This window comes from Lutra lutra, chromosome 15, assembly GCF_902655055.1.
Source record: "Lutra lutra chromosome 15, mLutLut1.2, whole genome shotgun sequence".
NCBI lineage: Eukaryota > Metazoa > Chordata > Mammalia > Carnivora > Mustelidae > Lutra > Lutra lutra.
Window position 1 is genome coordinate 12,836,769 of NC_062292.1, and position 20,161 is coordinate 12,856,929.

At 39.2% G+C, this 20,161-nt stretch overlaps 1 protein-coding gene across 2 annotated transcripts in view; it reads right to left on the reverse strand.

Annotated features, from left to right (window-relative positions):
• Positions 1-20,161, reverse strand: part of INTS7 (integrator complex subunit 7) — a 92,047-nt gene that overhangs the window by 19,432 nt on the left and 52,454 nt on the right. For both annotated transcript variants that reach the window (XM_047704091.1, XM_047704092.1), the window contains 5 exons: positions 18,123-18,257; positions 15,367-15,464; positions 12,163-12,402; positions 10,258-10,395; positions 8,966-9,172 (listed from right to left, as the gene is read on the reverse strand). In XM_047704091.1, the coding sequence (XP_047560047.1) occupies positions 8,966-9,172; positions 10,258-10,395; positions 12,163-12,402; positions 15,367-15,464; positions 18,123-18,257 (818 nt within the window). The remainder of the gene's footprint in view (positions 1-8,965; positions 9,173-10,257; positions 10,396-12,162; positions 12,403-15,366; positions 15,465-18,122; positions 18,258-20,161) is intronic.

Genomic DNA, 20,161 nt, shown 5'->3' on the forward strand with positions numbered 1-20,161 from the left:
CCTTCCATTTTTTCTTGTTCGTTCTTTCTTTTCCTCTAAACATATAAAGTTAAATCCTTTTTTCCTCCTCAAGATTTATTTATTATTTGAGGGAGAGAGTGTGAGTGTATGCATGCAAGTGGGGGGCAGGATCCGAGAGAGAGAGAGAGAGAGAGAGAGAGAGAGAGAGAATCTCAAGTAGACTGCCACTGAGAGCAGAGCCTGATGCAGGGCTTGATGCAGGGCTGGGTCTCATGACCTTGAGATCACCACCTGAGCTGAAATCAAGAGTTGGATGCTAAACTGACTGAGCCACCCAGGCGCCCCAAAGTTAAATCTTTGTTAGACATGCATAGGATGCTACTTCACGGAACTTCTGACTTGTAGTACATATCCATTTTTCTAAATGGAGCTACCTAAAGAAATCAACATGGCTAAAAAGAAACTTACCTGATGAGCTCAGTTAAAAAAAGTGTGTGGGGTGTGTGTGTGTGTGTGTGTGTGTGTGTTCGAGCACACCCAGTGGGAAAGAACACACACCAAGCAAGAGTAAACCATAATGTAAACCGATAACCATCATTCTACTTTTGTTACCCTAAGTCTGACTTCTTTAGAAGTCTCATAAAAGTGGAATCACATAGTATTTGCCTTCTTGCAACTGGCTCATTTTACTTAGTATAATCGCAGATTTTGAAAGAACAAGCCAAGCATAAAGCAATCGTGGACTAGACCATTTTAAACCAGCCCTCCTACTAACAACAGCTGTGAAAACTGAATACAATATTAAGAACATAAATTTAAAAGCACCAAAGAGCTTATTAAGGCAAAAAGGATTTCGAAGCCAAAAATCATGGAGAGATAGGAAATGCAAGGAGGTAAGACTGACATTTGGTGACATTTTCTCCCTCGAGATGTTTGCTAACTTGAAAGCTGCTCCTGAGAGTCTGAGAAGCTGAGCAGAAGTTTCAGCAGTCTCTTAAGACGAGGAGGGAGGCTGAGGAAACACTTCAGACTTCTGGCTGTAACCTCAAAGGGCTACGCCCTAGGAGTCAGGAGAACCCACAAACACACTAGCCCTCCCAAGACTGAAGCCTTGCTTAAATCAGTTCAGTACTTGGTTGGATCTTAGCCTAACTGCCTGCCAAAGGCAAAAGAAGATACATAAGGTACTGGATGATGTAATCACTATAATTTTCATCCACATTGTCCAAAACCAAATTAAAAAAATAACAAAGCACACAAAAAGGACAAAATTCTCCAAAGCAAGTGGGGGAAAAAAAGTCAAAGATACAAACCACAATAGATCCAGAAAACAGAACATAAGATACAAATTTTAAAATAACTAGGATTAATATGCTAAAAGAAATTAAATGACAGGACAGAGAATCCTGGCAGAGAATTGGAAAATATAAAATAACCAAATGGAAATTCTGGAACTGAAAAAAACCCACAATAAGTGAAATTAAGAACTTAATGAATGGGTTTGACAGCAGATTAGACACAATGTAAGTTATTGAAGTGGGGAGTGTCTGGATGTCTCCATCAGTTAAGCGTGGACTCTCAGTTTTGGCTCAGGTCATGATCTCAAGAGTCTAGCCCCATGAGCCCACAAGCCCCACTCTGTGCTCAGAGCAGAGTTTACTTGAGATTCTCTCTCTCCCTCTGCCCCAGCCCCCTCTTTTCTCTCTAAAATAAATAAATAAGTCTTTAAAAAAGAAAAAAGAAAAGAATTACTGAAGTGGAAGATAGGTCAGAAGAAAAAAATTTAGAGTTAAGAATAGAGAGCTAAGGGCGCCTGGGTGGCTTAGTGGGTTAAGCTTCTGCCTTTGGCTCAAGTCCTGGACTCAGGGTCCTGGGATCGAGCCCTGCATTAGGCTCCTTGCTCAGCAGGGAGCCTGCTTCCCCCCTCTGCCTACTTGTGCGCTCTCTCTCTGTCAAATAAAAGAAAAATCTTAAAAAAAAAAAAAAAGAATAGAGAGATAAAAAGATGGAAGAGGCAGAAGAGAACATAAGAGATAAAAGAGACATGGTAAAGAGAGTTATCATCACTGTATTTGGAGTCCCAAATGAACAAGAAAGGGACAGAAGCAATAGCTAGAGACAACGACCGTATGTTTCAAAACTGATCAAAGTTATCAAGCCACAGATTCAAGAAGCACTATGAACCCCAAAAGGCATTCATAATGGTAAGAGTATAAGCTGGAAACTGCCAAATGGGCAGTTTTTGGCAGTATTTATGGGCAACTTTTGGCAGTATTTATCAAAGTATTTATCAAAGCTGAACCCAAGTATATCTCATGACACAGCACTACCATCCAGAAGAAATGCGCACTTTATACCAAAAGATGTGCGTTAAAAGTGTTCACAAATTACTCTGAATAGTCCCAACCTGGAAATAACCCAAATGTTCCCCAGTGATGAAAACGGATAAACAGATCGCTTGAACAGTCATCAAAAGAGTATCACAGAGCAATGAAAATGAATGAACTACGGCAACAGGCAACAAAGACAACAAAATGAATGACTCACACAAACAAAAAGTTGAGCAAAGCAAGCTAGAATCACAAGAATACTGCATGATTCCCTAACTAATGATAAGCAACAGGGCAAGACTAATCTATAGTTTTGGAGATTGAAATAGTGCTTATGTCTGGGGAGAAGGTGAAGGGAGCATGCACTAGGGAAAAATTTCTTAAAAAACAGAAACCATAAGGAAGAAAGACCAATAAGACTACTATGTCTTAGACTACTAAGAATGGCTGTTCATCAAAAGACAGAAAATGGTGGGGGGGGGGCCTACAAAATTAGATGGTATTTGCAACTCATATAACCTACAAAAATTAGTATCCAGAACACATGAGGAACTCTTATAAATCAACAAGACAGGGGTGCCTGGGTGGCTCAGTGGGTTAAAGCCTCTGCCTTCGGCTCAGGTCATGATCCCAGGTTCTGGGATCGAGCCCCACGTCGGGCTTTCTGGTCTGCAGGGAGCCTGCTTCCTCCTCTCTTTCTGCCTGCTTCTCTGCCTACTTGTGATCTCTGTCAAATAAATAAATAAAATAAAAATTTAAATCAATAAGACAAACAACCTGCTAGGAAAATGAAAAAACTTCAGTTAACAGAAAAAAGCCAAAACACAAACGGCCAAAATGAAAAAAAAATGTTTAACTATTTCAAGAAAATGAAAAAGCAACTACTGAATGGGAGAAAATATTTACAAGTCCTTTATCTGTTAAGGGGCTAATATCCAAAAAATGTAAAGAACTCCTATAACTCAACAACAACAACAAAACAAAACAAACAGCAATCTGATTATAAAATTAGTGCTAGATCTGACTAGATATTTTTCCCGAGACATAAAGATAGCCAACAGGTACATGAAAAGATGCTCAACATCAATAATCATCAAGGAAATGCAAATCACAGCCCTATCCTGTTAGAAAGGCCATCATCAAAAAGACAAGAACAAGTAAGTGTTGAGAATGTGGAGCAAAGGGAACTCCGGCGCACTGCTGGCGGGGATATACATTGGTGCAGCCCCTGAGGAGTATGGAGGTTCCTCAGAAAACTAAAAACAGAACTACCTCATGATCCAATGACCCAGCAATTCCGCATCTGGGTATTTATCTGAAGAAATAAAAAACATTCTCCGAAAGACATACACATCCCCACGTTCTCTGCAGCATTATTCACAGTAGGTATGGAAACAACCTAAGTGTCGATCAACGATGAATGGAGAAAGACAATGTGGTATGCATATGCAATGAAGTATTATTCAGCCATAAAACAGTGAAACTTTGCCTTCTGCAACAACACAGATGGACTTGAGGACATTATGGCAAGTTCAGACAAAGACAAAATCCGTGTCATCTCACTTATATGTGGAATAAAAAACCAGCAGATCTGAGGTGGCCAGAAGTGGTGGGGTGGGGGGTAGGGGAGTGGAGAGATGGTGGGTGGGTGAAATGGGTGAAGGGGGTCAAAACTAAAAACTTCCAGCTATAAAATAAATAGATCACGGGGATGTAGTATATAGTATATGAATATAGTTAATCCTGTAGTAAATGTTTGAAAGGTGCCAAGAGAGTGGATCTTAAAAGTCCTCAGCATAAAAGAGAAAAAAATCTTTTCTAACTATGTATGGTGGCCGATATTAACTAGACTTATTGTAGTGATCAACTCACAATATATACAAACATTGGATCACAGTGCTGTATACCTGAAACCAGTATGTTTTATGTCAATTATATCTAATACATAAATAAACTGTTTAATTGAATTAGTAATTTGAGAAATGTCAATCAGAATGTCTATAACACAGCAAGTGAGGGGGTAAATGGAGAGTGACAGGAACTCTTATATACTGCTGGGAGGAGTATAAATTTGTAAACCACTATAGAAGGCTGCCTGGTATTAGCTAGTCAACTGGGGTGTACCTAACCTTGCCATTCCACTTCCAGGTAGTATACAGAGCAGTGTCTCCTGGCAGACACAGGAGTGTCCTGGGCATTTCAGGAGATGAAGCATCTTTAGCCACTGACCCAAATTAGACAACTTCTCCAATTAGACATATAATGTTAAAGCCAATAGCAGTCCCCCTTACCCTGTGACAAAGAGAGACAGCCCGACACACTTCTAAATTGGAGCAAGGGACAGATAAACAGCTTTGATTGAGGTCTACTGCCCTAGAGAAGGGTTTTCATTCTCAGTATACCAGTTACATGTGGAACCGAGTAATTCTTGGGTGAGGGGAATGGTCCTGCACTTGCTGGGCACTTAGCAGCATCTCTGGCCTGTACCCACTAAATGCCAGTAATGCCACGACAAATCATGATAACCAGAAATGTCTCTAGACATTGCCAAATGTCCTCTGGAAGGGCAGAATCATACCCCGTTGAGAATCACTGTCCTAGAAAAAGCTTTACATATGTGTATCAAAAGATATGTACAAGAATGGTCATACCAGTACTGTTTTGAATAGCAAAAAACTAGGAAAATTAAAACTTCCATCAACACTAGAATGGGCAAATACACTGATGTATATTTATATAATGGAAGAATAAGCAGGAGTAAAACTGACCTATAGCTTCATGCAACACGATAAATGAATCTTGAGAACATAATTTAGATAATTAAAGCAAGTTGAAGAAAAATATGATTCTTTTATATAGAATTCAAAAACAACATAAAACAGTACCTTGTTCAGAGTTCTAAAAATGCATATTAAAATTATAAAGAGAAGCAAGGGAATGGTGCACAAGATTCAGGATGGTGATTACCTTTGTGCGGTAGGAAATGGAATACAAACATGGAGGAATATGCATGGGTTTCAGAGGCAATGGTCATGCCCCATTTCCTAAAGATACTAGGTATATTTGGATATTTGTTGTATTTTTTTAATATACCCTCTACACTATATATGGAGATGTCCTACATATTTATTATTTTAAAATGAATAAAAATGGGGCACCTGGGTGGCTCAGTTAAGCATCTGACTTCGGCTCAGTCATGATCTCAGGGTCCTGGGATCGAGCCCTAGGAAGGACTCTGCGCTCAGTGGGGTCTGCTTATTCCTCTTGGCCTACATACCTGTCCTCCCCCACTCCTAGCTCTCTCTCAAATAAACAAAATCTTTTAAAAAATAAAATAAGATAAATACAATTAGCAATCCACCACTATAGGCAGAATGCTAAGATGATTCCTCTGATTCACATCCCCCGCTATCCACATCTTCATTAATCTGAAAGTGGATGATACCTGTAACTTGTTTCTAACCAATGGAATACAGCAAAGGTGATGAATTTGGGGGATAGAATTTAGATCCTTAATGAAGTGACTTTATATCAATCAAAAGGGAAACTTTTCTGGCTCAATCTCTCCTAATCAGGTGAGCCCATTAGAAGACAGTCTTGAAGGTGAGAGATTTTCCTGCAGGCCTTGAAGCTTTCACAAACTCTGAAGCTGTGAGGAAATTAATTCTGCCAACATGAGTTCAGAAGAGGACCCTGCACGTCCTTGAGCCTCAGACAAGATTGGGCCCAGATGACACTGTGACCGCATCTCTGACAACATGAGCAGAGGACCCAGCTAAGCCATGCCTGGACTTCTGGCTGAGGAGGACACTATGAAATAATAAATGGGGGCTGTCTTGGGGCGCTTGGTGGCTCAGTCAGTTAAGCACTGGACTCTGGATTTCAGCTCAGGTCCCAATCTCAGGGTCATGGGATGGAGCATCATGACGTGCTCTGTGCTCAGCGTGGAGTCTGCTTGTCTGTCTCCTTCTACTCCTCCCCCTGCTCCTGTGCTCCCATGCTCTCTCTTTCAAATAAAAGAGGGGGATGGGTGTTGTCTTAAGTTGCTAATTTTGTGGTGATTTGTTACACAGCACAGAAAACTAAAATACCTTTTACAATTTCTATTCGTAAGAAGCAGGGTAACTCTATCATTAATTACTGTTGGGAAATTAGACACCCAGTGTTACCATGGGGCCCCCATAAGCACAGAACCTGAACTTCTGTTTACTTTGGCTGAAGCAGGTAAAAAGCAGAATTCTCACAGCTGTACAATCTCACGTTGGGTCATTCATGTGGCAGGAGTAGAAGGTCAGTCCATGCTCTATCTTCTCAGTTACAAAGACACAAAGCTACTGTCAAATCCACACTTGCCAAATGAATGATTAAAAGACCCTTAAAAAAATGATTTAAAAGACCCTTATGGTATAGTACAATCAGAAATGCATTAAGGGACGCCTGGGTGGCTCAGTTGGTTAAGCAGCTGCCTTCGGCTCAGGTCATGATCCCAGCGTCCTGGGATCGAGTCCCACATCGGGCTCCTTGCTCATCAGGGAGCCTGCTTCTCCCTCTGCCTCTGCCTGCCATTCTGTCTGCCTGTGCTCGCTCTCTCTCACTCTCTCTCTCTGACAAATAAATAAATAAAATCTTAAAAAAAAAAAAAAAAAAAAGAAATGCATTAAGTTCCAAATGACTGTAAGAATCATACTGCCTTCCTCTCTATCTTTTTTTTTCCCCCCTCAAAGCAGTGTCTGGAACACAGTAAGTGCTTGTAGTCTGCTGAATAAAAGAATTCCGTTTCAAAAGGAGATGATGTAAGTAAGGCCCAATCACCTGCCTTAGGTCATAATATGTTAACGGCAGAAGAGAGATCAAGACAAGAGACTTGTCTGTCAACGGAGTACTTTCTTTCTATGTCAGAATTCAGTCCTTAATCACCGCCAAGCCTCATCAACTACACATACCACACAAATCATTAGAAAAACATTAAATATGCAACAGGGTTTTCATAATACTAATTCTATCTGCTTCACTGCTCTGCGGGCTTGTTTCACAGCTCCAACCATCTACTGTGCTGAATGATAACAATTTTCTGCTCCACGTGAACTAGAAAATGAAATAATTCTACTGATTGCAACCAATAATTGTACCTTTTGATTTTCTGAGGCATTTATTAGCCTGATGTAGGCAGCAACACTCTTTTCCCAGAATAATCAAGAGGAAAGAATCACAATAGTCAATGCTACCCTTTAAGATGGAGAGAAGTCATTCCTATACTCCTGTTTTAAAACAGCAGCTGATCAGTCCTAGCCAAAAAAAAATTACACTTCAAAAGATACATACCCACAGTATTCTGAATATTGTCTCTTTTGTGACATCTGTTTATTCTTTTTTTTTTTTTAAGATTTTATTTATTTATTTGACAGAGAGAAATCACAAGTAGGCAGAGAGTCAGGCAGAGAGAAAGGAGGAAGCAGGCTCCCTGCTGAGCAGAAAGCCCGATGTGGGGCTCGAACCCAGGACCTGGGATCATGACCTGAGCCGAAGGCAGCGGCTTAACCCACTGAGCCACCCAGGCGCCCCCCTTTTTTTTTTTTTTTTTTAAAGATTTTTGTTTATTCTTTATTCTACTTCAGAGTACTTCTTTTGGGATGGCCCACTACTAAAAATATTTTAGATTATGGGATAAATGTATATAAACAGGTACCAAAAGTTTTATGGTTCCATCTAAATATACACAATTTTAAAAGCTGTGTGACAATACTTATAAAATGTTTAATGTTGATTATATAAAGTCTATTCTTTTTTTTAATGAAGGTGTCATTACTCCATTTATTTATTTATTTACAGATTTTATTTATTTATCAGAGAGAGAGACAGAAAGAGAGGGAACACAAGCAGAGGGGGAGTTTGAGGGGGAGAAGCAGGCTTCCCCACTGGGCAGGGAGCCTGATGTGGGGCTGGATCCCAGGTCCCTGGGATAATGACCTGAGCCAAAGGCAGATGCTTAACAACTAAGCCACCCAGGCGCCCCATAAACTCTACTTTAAAGAGGAAAATAAATCTTTGCATTAATACAGAAAATGCTCATCTTGGCAGGTTCTTACTTCAGAATATAACTAATTCCAAGGAAACATAAGAAAGGTTAATGGAGGTCTACCCTTCTTGCAACCCTTTTGATGTCCTGGCAGAGAAAACAAGAACGGTAGCTGGCTGACTGTTAACTGAGAATAGGAGGATATCACAGAGCAGTAAAAAGTGGGACACTAGCATCCTTGACAACTTCTTCTTTATCTGCAAAAACTCTAGCTTCTTAGTGAGTAGCTGCCAGGCATGAAAGGGGTTGTGGTGGGGCTTACATTTGATGGTCTGTTCTGACCCAATACCTCTTATGAACAGGCGTCTGGAAAGGGAATATCCTACCTTCTACCTAACCTTTCTGCATGGATTCAGTAATCCACCTCGTATGTGGACCTGCTAGTTGATAAAAACAAAACGACAAACTTTCATCAATTTACGAATATGAAAAAGTGGGGGAAGGGCTAAGGATTTATCACCATGTCCTATTATTTAATATTGTTAAATATACTTATCAGCAGATTGGTCGAGGTAGTTCAAATAGAATAACCCACAAAAAAAGGTAAGACCTTTCTCACGCAACTCATCATCACCAAAGGAGAATCGAGAGGACTTACTGTTAGTGAAGCAATCCCTTTGTGGTAGAATTTTAAAGACTCAGCAATGCAAGAAAGTGCTGAACTATAGTTCTCCTCCTGCAACCCGGTGAGGCACTGTTCTGCATGTGAGAACTCCTTCAGACTATTCAGCCAGAAGTAGAAATGTTCCGAGGCAACCTGAGTCAGCAAACTCTGATAAAGCTCTCGGGCCATGTCATGGTTACCCTGAAAAGGACGGGGTGGGCACATGATGAGGTTCTTATACTTGAATTAGCTGATGAGGCAGCTGAAAGACAAACGCTTGGATAAGTTTTAACAACCATTCCTCATATTATGTAATTTTTAAAGACTCGGTCTAAGTATTTCTTCAGAGAAAATATGCTGAGCTGCTTTTATATAACAGAATGCCTTTAGTTCTTTTCTAAAACAGTTCCAAAGAGAAAATAAATGGAATTCACTATAACTCAAGTCTAGAATTTTAGTTCAAATTATAGAAAGTGTGAACACTTAGTGTATGTCACTCTGTGTGAGCTAGTTAGTGGGGCGGGGACGGGCGGGGAACTCCAGCAAGTTCCCTGAAGTGATTATCAGAAGCAGAAGCACCGCACCCGCCTCTGGAATGACTGGGGAGGGAAGCTGGTGGGGGGAAGGTGAGTGCCACGGAAGGCCTGGGGGCCAGGGATGCTAAGTACCCTGCAGCACCTGGACGCTTGGGGGTGTTGGGTATAACAAAGAACTGTCCTGCCAATACAGCTCCCCCACTATCTGAGAACCGAGGTAAAATGAGAACATGCATTACAATACCTAGAATAATGCTTTCCAAGCTTTGCTATGTGGACTTATATCCAAAGGATTTCTGTATTACCCAAGCTCTGTATTTCCTCTCAAACAAAATACAAATTGGTAGGCTTTCCACATGGCTGAGAAAGGAACAGCATACCAAAACTTGCCCCCGTCCCTGTGTAAAAATGACAAAGCTGGGGAGAGAGGGGAAGAAAGACTGGAGGACAGAAGTGGTGGGTGGGAGGCGACTGTGGATATGAGAGCATAGGGCAAAATGAAGTGGCACTAAAACCTTCAGCCAGAAAGAGCTCATATTTTTGGAATCCTGTAGAACTTGCCCCATAACAATATACATACCATTCTGAAGTGAGAAAAGTTAAGAACTAGGTTCTTTTATTATCATCTTTCAATCCCATGACTAAAACATACCTTCCGTATTTATTTGCAGTTTTGACTAGGGTAGGAATCACACAATCTAAGGTTTGCCATTTTCGCCAGCCTGGGTCCTAGAAAAGGATAACACGTACCATTCTGGATGCTTGTCTGGCGATTCGGTAAACAGTCCATCCATTGGAGACACTTTCAAGCTGCTGCTTAATTACTGCCTTTACTTCAGCAGATAGTGCTTTCTGACTGGCCACAAAAATCACAGTGGCCAAACTCACCTAACATTGAGTGAGAAGAGAAATAAAGGAAACATGTAATTTTATCCAATGTCACAGATGACTTTACCCAAAATGCGACAAAAACTAGAGCCCATCAAATTTGTTTTCCTTTGATATTTATTAATTTTCTACTTTGAGGTCACTAAGCAATTTATTTCATTGCTCAGGACATTGTTTACAATAGGAAATAATTAGAAACAATGCCCATAAATACAGGTACGTAAATTATGATATAATCACATGATTAAATATTTTATAGTAGAGAAATGGGTAAACTAGAGGTACACTTCTCTGTCTAGATGATTCACACAAAATAGGCAAAGACAGACAAAATGCAAAAGATTTCATGCAGCAAGGAAACATTTATATAAAGTTAAACATATGCAAAATAATATTGCTTATTACTTAGGATATATTCTAAGCCAGTAAATGTATAACATGCATGGGAAAGATGAACATCAAATTCAGGATAGTGGTTACCTCTGGAAGAAGGAAGAAGATACTGTAAGGGAGATACATAGGGAGGTACGATTTAACTAGACTAGGGACATTTTTCCCTTTAAGCTAGGTGATGGATGCAAATATTTTCATATTATTCCTTATGTTTTTTGAATATTATGTTTCACAATTTAAAACTGCTCCTAACAGTACTAAGAAAAGGGGGATAAAGAATACTAGTTGAAAATGCCGTTTCAATAAAAAATAAACTTCAATAAAATGCCATTTCAATAAAAAAACAAAAGAAATAAAGTTATTAGGATTCTGAGGCTGATACATACAAAGGTCCATATATATTGTGAAAACTGTATGATATCATTCCCATGACCACTGCCACTTGGTCATCAGAGCAACCTTTCAAGACAGGAATGAGATGGGAGCACTCTTTTATACAACGCCCTCTGGAGGATAAAATATAAAACGGGCTTGAGGAAGAAATCTCATTTCGTTTTCCTGCAAGCCCTAAATTCGGATGACCACAATATGGAGTGGCCAACTTAAGGCTTATATCTCATTTCTGCTTATTTAGAATGAAATCTACTCTCAGCCTTGGAGAACTTTCAACCAAACATTATTATACAGCTTCTGAGCCTTCTGTTTCTAAGCTGGTACCTTTCCTAGCCCCAGGACTATCTAAACTGGATTCTAACAGCTAAAGAGGTCCTGAATTGGGAAAAAGCAATTTGGGCTAATTTATGGTCTCTGTCAATTGTTAGGTCTTTAACTTACATTTTTGAAAGTATAAAACAGGGTTTAGTTCATTATTTGCTTTGAACAAGAAAGAAAAAATTTTATTTTCACTTTGTACACTAAACCGACTTGACAGGGCTTAGGAATAAGGCAGTTTTAGATGTGAACTAAATAGAACCTTGTAGATCAAAGTCAAACAGTCAAAAGCTCATGGTTCCAGTTCTATTCTGACTTCAGCATACTCTTGATTGTACATAATTACCTTAGTCGTCTTCTTCTTTTTTTTTAAAGATTTGTTTATTTGAGAGAGTGAGCGGGGGGAGGGGCAGAGGGAGAAGCAGAGAATCTCAAGCAGACTGAGCAATGAGCAGGTGCCTGACAGAGGGCTTGATTTCAGGACCCTGAGATCATGACCTGAGCAGAAATCGAGAGTCAAATGCTTAATCGACTGCGCCACCCACGTGCCCCAATTACTTTAATCTTTTTAAGTAAAATGAAACAGTAACACTGACTTCCTAAAGTAATTCCCACTAAACCAGATCTATTCAACCCCAGTAAGCTCAAAAAGTGGCTCTTTACCAGAAGTTCTTGTTGTTTGTCTGTGGCTGATCGTCCGATCACCTTGTAGAGCTCCATGAGGTCCCCAAGCATGCCGTCACCCAGCACCGGCAGCTGCATGGCAATGGCCGCCAGGCAATGGCACATCAGGATCCGGGCAGCATCCTGGGCACTGTGCAGCTGGGTCAACAAGGTCTCGACCACGGACTGGCTAAGATGAGGCCTGCCCTTGGCCAACTTCACCATACAATTTAGAGCAATCTGAACATTGAATAGAAAATGGACCAGTTATACCCTGAAGGTATTAACTGAAGCTTTAAAGAAAGAACTCTGTAGGGCGCCTGGGTGGCTCAGTGGGTTAAAGCCTCTGCCTTCGGCTCAGGTCATGATCCCAGGGTCCTGGGATCGAGCCCCGCATCGGGCTCTCTGCTCAGCGGGGAGCCTGCTTCTTCCTCTCTCTCTGCCTGCCTCTCCGCCTACTTGTGATATCTCTCTGTCAAATAAATAAAATTTAAAAAAAAAAAAAAAAAAAGAAAGAAAGAACTCTGTACAGTTATTAGGAAAAATCAAGGAATAGGAAAAATCAAGGAAAGGTCTTTTTGTAGGCATAACATTTTCCTTCATAAGGAACACGTGGCGTATTGAATCTTACTAAGATCTAAAACTGCGCCATGTTTAAAATGAAAATAAGTCAGGACTGTATACTAACCACTCATTTCAATCTAAAACTATTAAAAAAAAAAAAAAAAAAAAAGACCCGAAGAGAAACTCACAATGGTGAAAACACGCCAGATGGGATCACACCATCCTGCACTTCCATGGCTTTGCAAAAATTGCTTCTACAATATGGTTTGTAAACATACCTATGCCAGCATCACCCATGATGTTAATAAAAATATAGATTCTCAGACACTACCTATTCAAAACTTAATGAATTAGCTTTTTTTTTTTTTTTTAAGTATTTGGGTTATTGATAGTTTGAAGTTAAAAAAACTAAGTCAAAAAGGTGTCCCAGGTGACTCTTAAGCACATAGAACTGGGGAATAAGCTTTTAATTTTCTTACTTCTCATTTGAAATTAAAAAAAAAAACCAATTGGCTTTAGAACTTCTATTCAGGCTAATTAATGGCATCAACTAATATCCCAGCCATCAGAACTAGAAACGAGAAGTTCTCTCACTTTTACATAGCCAACTGACGGCTACACATCTAGTCATTTCCGCTTTTGTCCAGTCTTCAATATCCACGTCCTTTCCATTCTCTCTACCACATATAAATCTCTTCCTAATTCCAGTCTCTTAAAAAAAGGGGCCCATTAACCCATCCTTCACACTACAGCCATGTAGCTTTCAGGGTAAGTTAGGAAGACACAATGATGTCTTCAGAATCTGACTGATCCAGAGTTGAAGATCAGCTTGCCCTTGATAAACTAGATGTCTTTCAAGTTATTTTATCTTTCTGGGTCTTAATCCCCTCATGAGTAGTAAAGGGGGAAAATTCCACTAGATGCGTTTTTGTAAAGAAGGAAAGAAATGTATATACAAGTTGTCAACAAAGTTGGCACATAATAGACACAATCAAATAACAACAATTACAAAGAAGGTCACAGCATGCCCATTACTTTAAAATTTTAATATCTCCTCACTACCTACAGAAACAAAACAAAGTTCCTTGGCATGATGTCTGAAATCCTCCATGACAGCGCTGCAAACTATTTTTCTAGTCTTATATATTATGTCATCTAGCCACAGTGGATTATTCACAATTCTTCCAATAAAACAAGTACATTTCTGTTTTCATGCCTTTTTAAAGAGTGGTTCCCCTGGGTTGAAATCATCTTTCCTCAATGCTGAAATTCTACACCATCTTTCAAGGCTTTACTCAGATGACATCTCCTTTTCTTTCTTTTTTTTTTTTTTTTTTAAAGATTTTATTTATTTATTTGACAGAGAGAGATCACAAGTAGATGGAGAGGCAGGCGGGGGGGGGGGGAGCAGGATCTCCGCCGAGCAGAGAACCCGATGCGGGACTCGATCCCAGGACCCTCAGATCATGACCTGAGCCGAAGGCAGCAGCTTAACCCACTGAGCCACCCAGGCGCCCGACATCTCCTTTTCAAATCTTTGCTAACATCCTCAGTTGAAAGGCATCACTCCCAACTGTCCTCTTGTTAGAACTGCACTTCTGTTTGTACTACCAAGGAACTTAGTACCTTCTGCTTCCTACTCTAGTCCTTCAGATAAACATCAGTAGCCTCCAGATGGGGAACTGCTCTGACACCAGGACCCCATGACCATCTATATATGTCCCACTGTGCAGAGTCCAGTGTTTCATGACACTTACAATTGGTGGGAAAAGGATCTGGTTTGTTTTCCTTCTCTCTTTCTCTTTTTTAAACTTTTAAGTAAATGCATTATGGTTCCAAAGGGATTCTGGGGATGAATCACTTGCCAAACACATATTGCCTACTTTCCACTTCTTACCAGCTTTTACTTAATGGTATTCATATCTTTACTCTTCATCAGTATGACATCAAACCTTCCTTTAACATGCTAAAACGAAGTTATGACTTCCTTCAAATCACACTAATCCCACTCTTCTTAATTTTGTACCATTATGAATTATATTTCATATCTCACTCCAATAAGAGTAATCTCATTTCATATTCTTAAAGTCTTAAATATCTCTAGTATTTTAAATATAATAAAAATATTATAATAAATCTTAAATATCTCCTATCAGTGTCACCTCAGATTATGAACTTCGTAAAGTACCGGAGCTCTGCCCATTTCCCTTTGGTTTATATTGTCCAGGACTTTCATATGTATTTATTACAACTTAATAAACACTGTCGACTCAGGCCAAAGCTCAGATTTTTACTTTGTCTATCCTTCAGAAAAAAAATGGTCAATGGGATAGTTTGGAAAGTGAAGATCAAGGGTAAATGTTTGTTTGAGCTGGGGTTGACAAAGCACTGCCCTTTGGCCAACTCTGGCCTCGTTTTATAATGAAGTTTTACTGCCACACCAACACGCTGCCTATATGTTCCTTGATACACTGCCAACGGCTGCTTCGTCCTACAACTGCAGAATTGAGTAGTTGTGACAAAGAGTATACAGCCTACAAAACTTAAAATATTTACTATCTGGTCCTTTACAGAGAGATTGCCAATCCCTAGTTTAGACAATAAAAATAGGCATTATATTAAAATAAGTGATATTTTCACCTTTAAAGTGGCTTGAGCACCTGGACTATCATCTTGACTACAAAGTACCAGAAGGGATTCCAGGCCAAAGACAGCATCCTGTTCCAGTGCCAAAAGGTCTAGAAGAAAAACACTACGGTTTACAGCGGTCGAGGAGAGAAGATTAAATACACACACACACACGCACTTAGAAGGAGAAAACATTAAGCAGTCGAAGATATAAGAAACTATGCCATGTGTAAAGCTAACCTTCTTGAAAAAGTACATGTGCCATTACTTCTGAAATGTAAAGGCTATCTTCGGACTTCTGTTTTTCCACTACTTTACTGACGATTCCAAAAATATATACATTTTATAAAACTAAAAGGCTTCTGCACAGCAAAGGAAACCATCAACAAAATGAAAATGGAAGTAAATATTTGCAAATCATGTATCTGGTACGGGTTAATACCCAAAATATATAAAGAACTCATATGAGTCAACAGCAAAAAAAACAATCCATCCAATTAAAAACTGGGAAGAGGACCCGAAGAGACATTTTTCTGAAGAAGATCTCCAAATGCCAATAGGTACATGAAAAAATGCTCAACATCACCAATCACCAGGGAAATGCAAATCAAAACGACCACGAGGTATCACCTCATACCTGTTAGAATGGCTATTATCAAAAAGACAAGAAGTAACGAGCTGGCAAGGATGTGGAGAAAAGGGAACCTTGTGCACTGATGGTGGGGATGCAAAATGAGGCAGCTGCTACGGAAGACGGTGTAGAGGCTCCCCAGAAAACTAAACACAGAACTGCCATATGACCCAGCAATTCCACTTCCAGGTATCTGCCCAAAGAAGATGAAAATACTAACTCACAAAGACATACACACCCCCATGTTCATTACAACATTATTCATAATAGCCAAGATATGGAAACAACTTAGGAGTCCACCAGTGGGTGAATGGATCAAGAAAATGTGGTACAGATACACAAAGGAGTATTACTCAGCCATAAAAAGAAGGAAAACCTGCCATTTGAGACAACATGGATCGATCTTGAAGGCATTATGTTGAGTGAAATAAGTCAGACAGAAAATGACAAACACCGTATGATTTCACCTACATGAGGAATCTAAAACAAACAAGCAAATAAAAACTGAGCTCAAGGTATAGAGAACAGACTGGTGACTGCCCGAAGCAGGTGGTAGGCAAACTGGGAGAAAGGAGTTGAGAGGTGCAAACTTCTGGTTATAAAATGAGCATAGCATGGCAAGTATGATTAATAATACTGTAATTCATATTTGAAAGTTAAGAGAGTAGATCTTAAAAGTTTTCATCACAAGAAAAAAATTGTATAACTATGTATGGTGACTGATGTTAAACTAGACTGTGGTGATCATTTCACAATATATACAAATATCAAATCATTATATTGTACACCCAAAACTAATATTAAAAGAAAAAGGTATGTATACCCACATTAAATCAAGAGCTAAAGCCACAAAGGTATAAATAAAACATAACTGAAAACAGTGTCACCAGCTTAGCTGAGGAAAATACTAGGAACAGCAAACCATGTATTACCTTCCTAACCAGACATAAATCTTCCTAACAAGATATAAATTTTTAATCTTCCTAACTAGACATAAATTATGCTTGTTCACTTTCACCTACAGTGTAACCTTCTAATGAAAACTGAAACCCTTTTAGGAAGTAATGAAAACCCCGCATAACCTTATTAATGTTTTAAGTCAGACCACAAAGAACAAACCCCTTAAGGTGTCTCTATGTAATAGCAGTCCTATAGCATCTTTCTACTACCTTAGGCCTAACATTTCTCTAGAAGTTCTAGAAAATTCTGAATATATTAACCATATTAAGGTCAATATATATATGAGCTTTGAGAACACACAGTTTTCTATGTTACATGGTAGAAAATACTCATTACTATATCAAAAATAAAACAGGTTTAATTATTCAATTAAGAATCAGCATTTAAAGAACAATTTTAAAGAAATGTCACCTGAGTTAGTGTAGGACTTGACAGTGTTAAGTCTAGTGAAGGTCAGATCGCTAGAAAAAAAACAGGTACTAGGAATGAATAGTGCTGATGTCTAGTGGGGATAAGATTCCCCACTTATGATCCTTAATGGAGATCAAGATGAACAACAGAACAGAAGAAACATCCAAAATGCATTTGTTTTTGAATACCAGCTTGAACTTATTCAAGCCTTTAGGTCAAAAATATTAGGAATACGATAAAATATAAGCATTATTTTCTATTCACATTCTAAATCACGCAAATCAGTTTGATGTTTTAAATACCTAGAGACAAATTCTAGGCAAATTTAATTCATATTACTCTGTTAATTCATTTGCCCCTAGGTCAAACTATTTGTTACTTAAGCCCCTTGATAACTTAAGGTATTTTTTCTTTAATTTTCCAGGGGTTTTTGTATATGTGAACCAATTTTCACACCACAGGGCAGTCATAAGCACTCCCTACCCACAGCACCATGCGTGCAAAGTGAAGCACTGGGAGGAAATGGGCAATGCTCCATGAAACCTTTCCATTTCCCAACCCCAATCCCAAGGCCCTCATATATATATATACTTTTATTTTTCATAGGATTAAGTAGTTTTGAGAAAACCTGCTCTAAGAAGACTTTGGGAGGCAATCAGTAGATAAGAGCTTATGTGCTAAAAAGGAGGGATTACACACACACACACATTCCACCCAAACTTCAATCCAAAAGTTTATACCTAGTATCCGTCCTGATCAAACTTACCTTTTTCTTGACAAGAGACTGTTATGTTAGTTAGGACTCGTACTCCATGAGCTGCAATGCCCCTGTTATTATGGTAACAGCACTCTTGGGCTAATCTGACCAAGTCAGAGGATCTGGGGGAAGAACCCACATTTCCTAAACAAGAAGGGAAAAGTAGCACAGACTTAATTCACTTACAAAGTTCAAAAGCATTTCAATGTATAGGTTCATTGTTCTCATTTTCAAGAGAAAATCTGTACTCCATCTACTTTTACTCCGTCATCCACATAAACCATCATTCCTATTTCTTCTGTCAAGGGAACTTAGAATAGGGTATGTCTTAATAGTCTATACTGATTAGGATCTAAAATAATATAGGACTTTCCCACAAAAATATTAACAAAAACTGACCAAGGAACATAGCAAAGCCAAAAAAACTAAAGACTGTATCTTGGGAGTGCAAATGGATTCTCATTAAAATGGATGTCACTTTTAGGGCTCTTATCAGATAAAACTTACCTTCAAGAGAGGAAAGAAAACGAGAAACAAAAATTTTAAGTTTGCTTTTCCCACCTCAATGGCTGGCAGATAGTTACACTGCAAAAGGTTTACACAGAATTCATGATTTTATTTATTTATTTATTTATAAAAGATTTTATGTATTTGAGAGAGAGCATGCGTGAGAAAGAGTACGAGCCAGGTAAGGGGCAGAGGGAGAAGCAGGCTCTCTGCTGAGCAGGGAGCCCAGTGTGGGGCTTGATCCCGGGACGCCGGGATCATGAACTGAGCCGAAGGCAGATGCTTAACTGCTTGAGCCAGCCAGTGACCCCCAAAATTAATGATTTTAAAACTGGAAAGAATTCTGGGATCACGTGATTCAATGCCCTATTTTTACAGAAGAAATTGAAGCCCAGGGGTAGAGGTAGGGCATAACTAGGATTTTAAGCATCTTGTCCCTAAGATCACAAAATGTATTAGTTATGCCCTGTGCTTTATACTTCAAGTTCTATGCTATAAATTACAACTTTTTATTTTTATTTTTTAAAAGATTTTATTTATTTGAGAGCGGGATGGACAGAGAGTGAGCACACAGGAATGAGCAGGGGAGGGAGAAGCAGACACCCCGCTGAGCAGAGAGCCCGCTGCGGGGACTCAATCCCGGACCCCGGGATCATGACCTGAGCAGAAGGCAGAGGCTTAACCCCTGAGCCACCCAGGTATCCCTGCAACAACTTTCAAAATTCACACCTGAAATTCTGTAATGTAATGTTTATGTTGTGAATATTTGTATTTGTAGTAGAGAAACTCCCAGGTATAAGTGAATGAACTTGAAGAAGAATCAGGAGATTAAAGCTTTTCAGCCTTTTAGCAGAGTCTCTTGCTCCTGCTTTCCTTCTTCCACTCTTGCTTATTTTTCCTCGATTACCATCGATTTCAACCTTGTCTCTCACACCAAAGGTGACCATATTTTTTGAGGCTGAAGGGGATCCAATTCCTAATTACAACAGGCATAAACCAAGACCATCCCAGACAGTGGGGGACATGTGTTTTCCAGTTTAACATAAAAGTATTAGCTAAGGTAAACCCTCAGTGTTTTTAAAATAGGAAAAATATTAGAAAAGCTTTTTCAAGACTGAAGAAATTATATTTCCTCCATTCTTTGTCTTGCCTGTGTGATCTGGACGATACAGACTCATTAATTGATTTACGAACGTGGTTTGCAACATGCATTTTTCTTTCTTTCTATGAAGACTCATCATAGAAAATTTGGGAAAAAAATCAGAAAAATTCGAAATTTAAAAATTCACACATAATCACAATAAGTAGATAGTAGCCAATATTCTATCTTTAAAAATATATTTGGCAGCATTTTTTATGTTTACTATTTTAGGAACAAAACTATTTTTAATTTTTTTATTTAAAAATTATTTACTCAGGGTTCCTGGGTGGCTCAGTTGGTTAAGCAGCTGCCCTCTGCTCAGGTCATGATCCTGGAGTCTGGGATCGAGTCCCACATGAGGCTCTCTGATCGCCAGAGAGTGTTTCTCCCACTGTCCTCT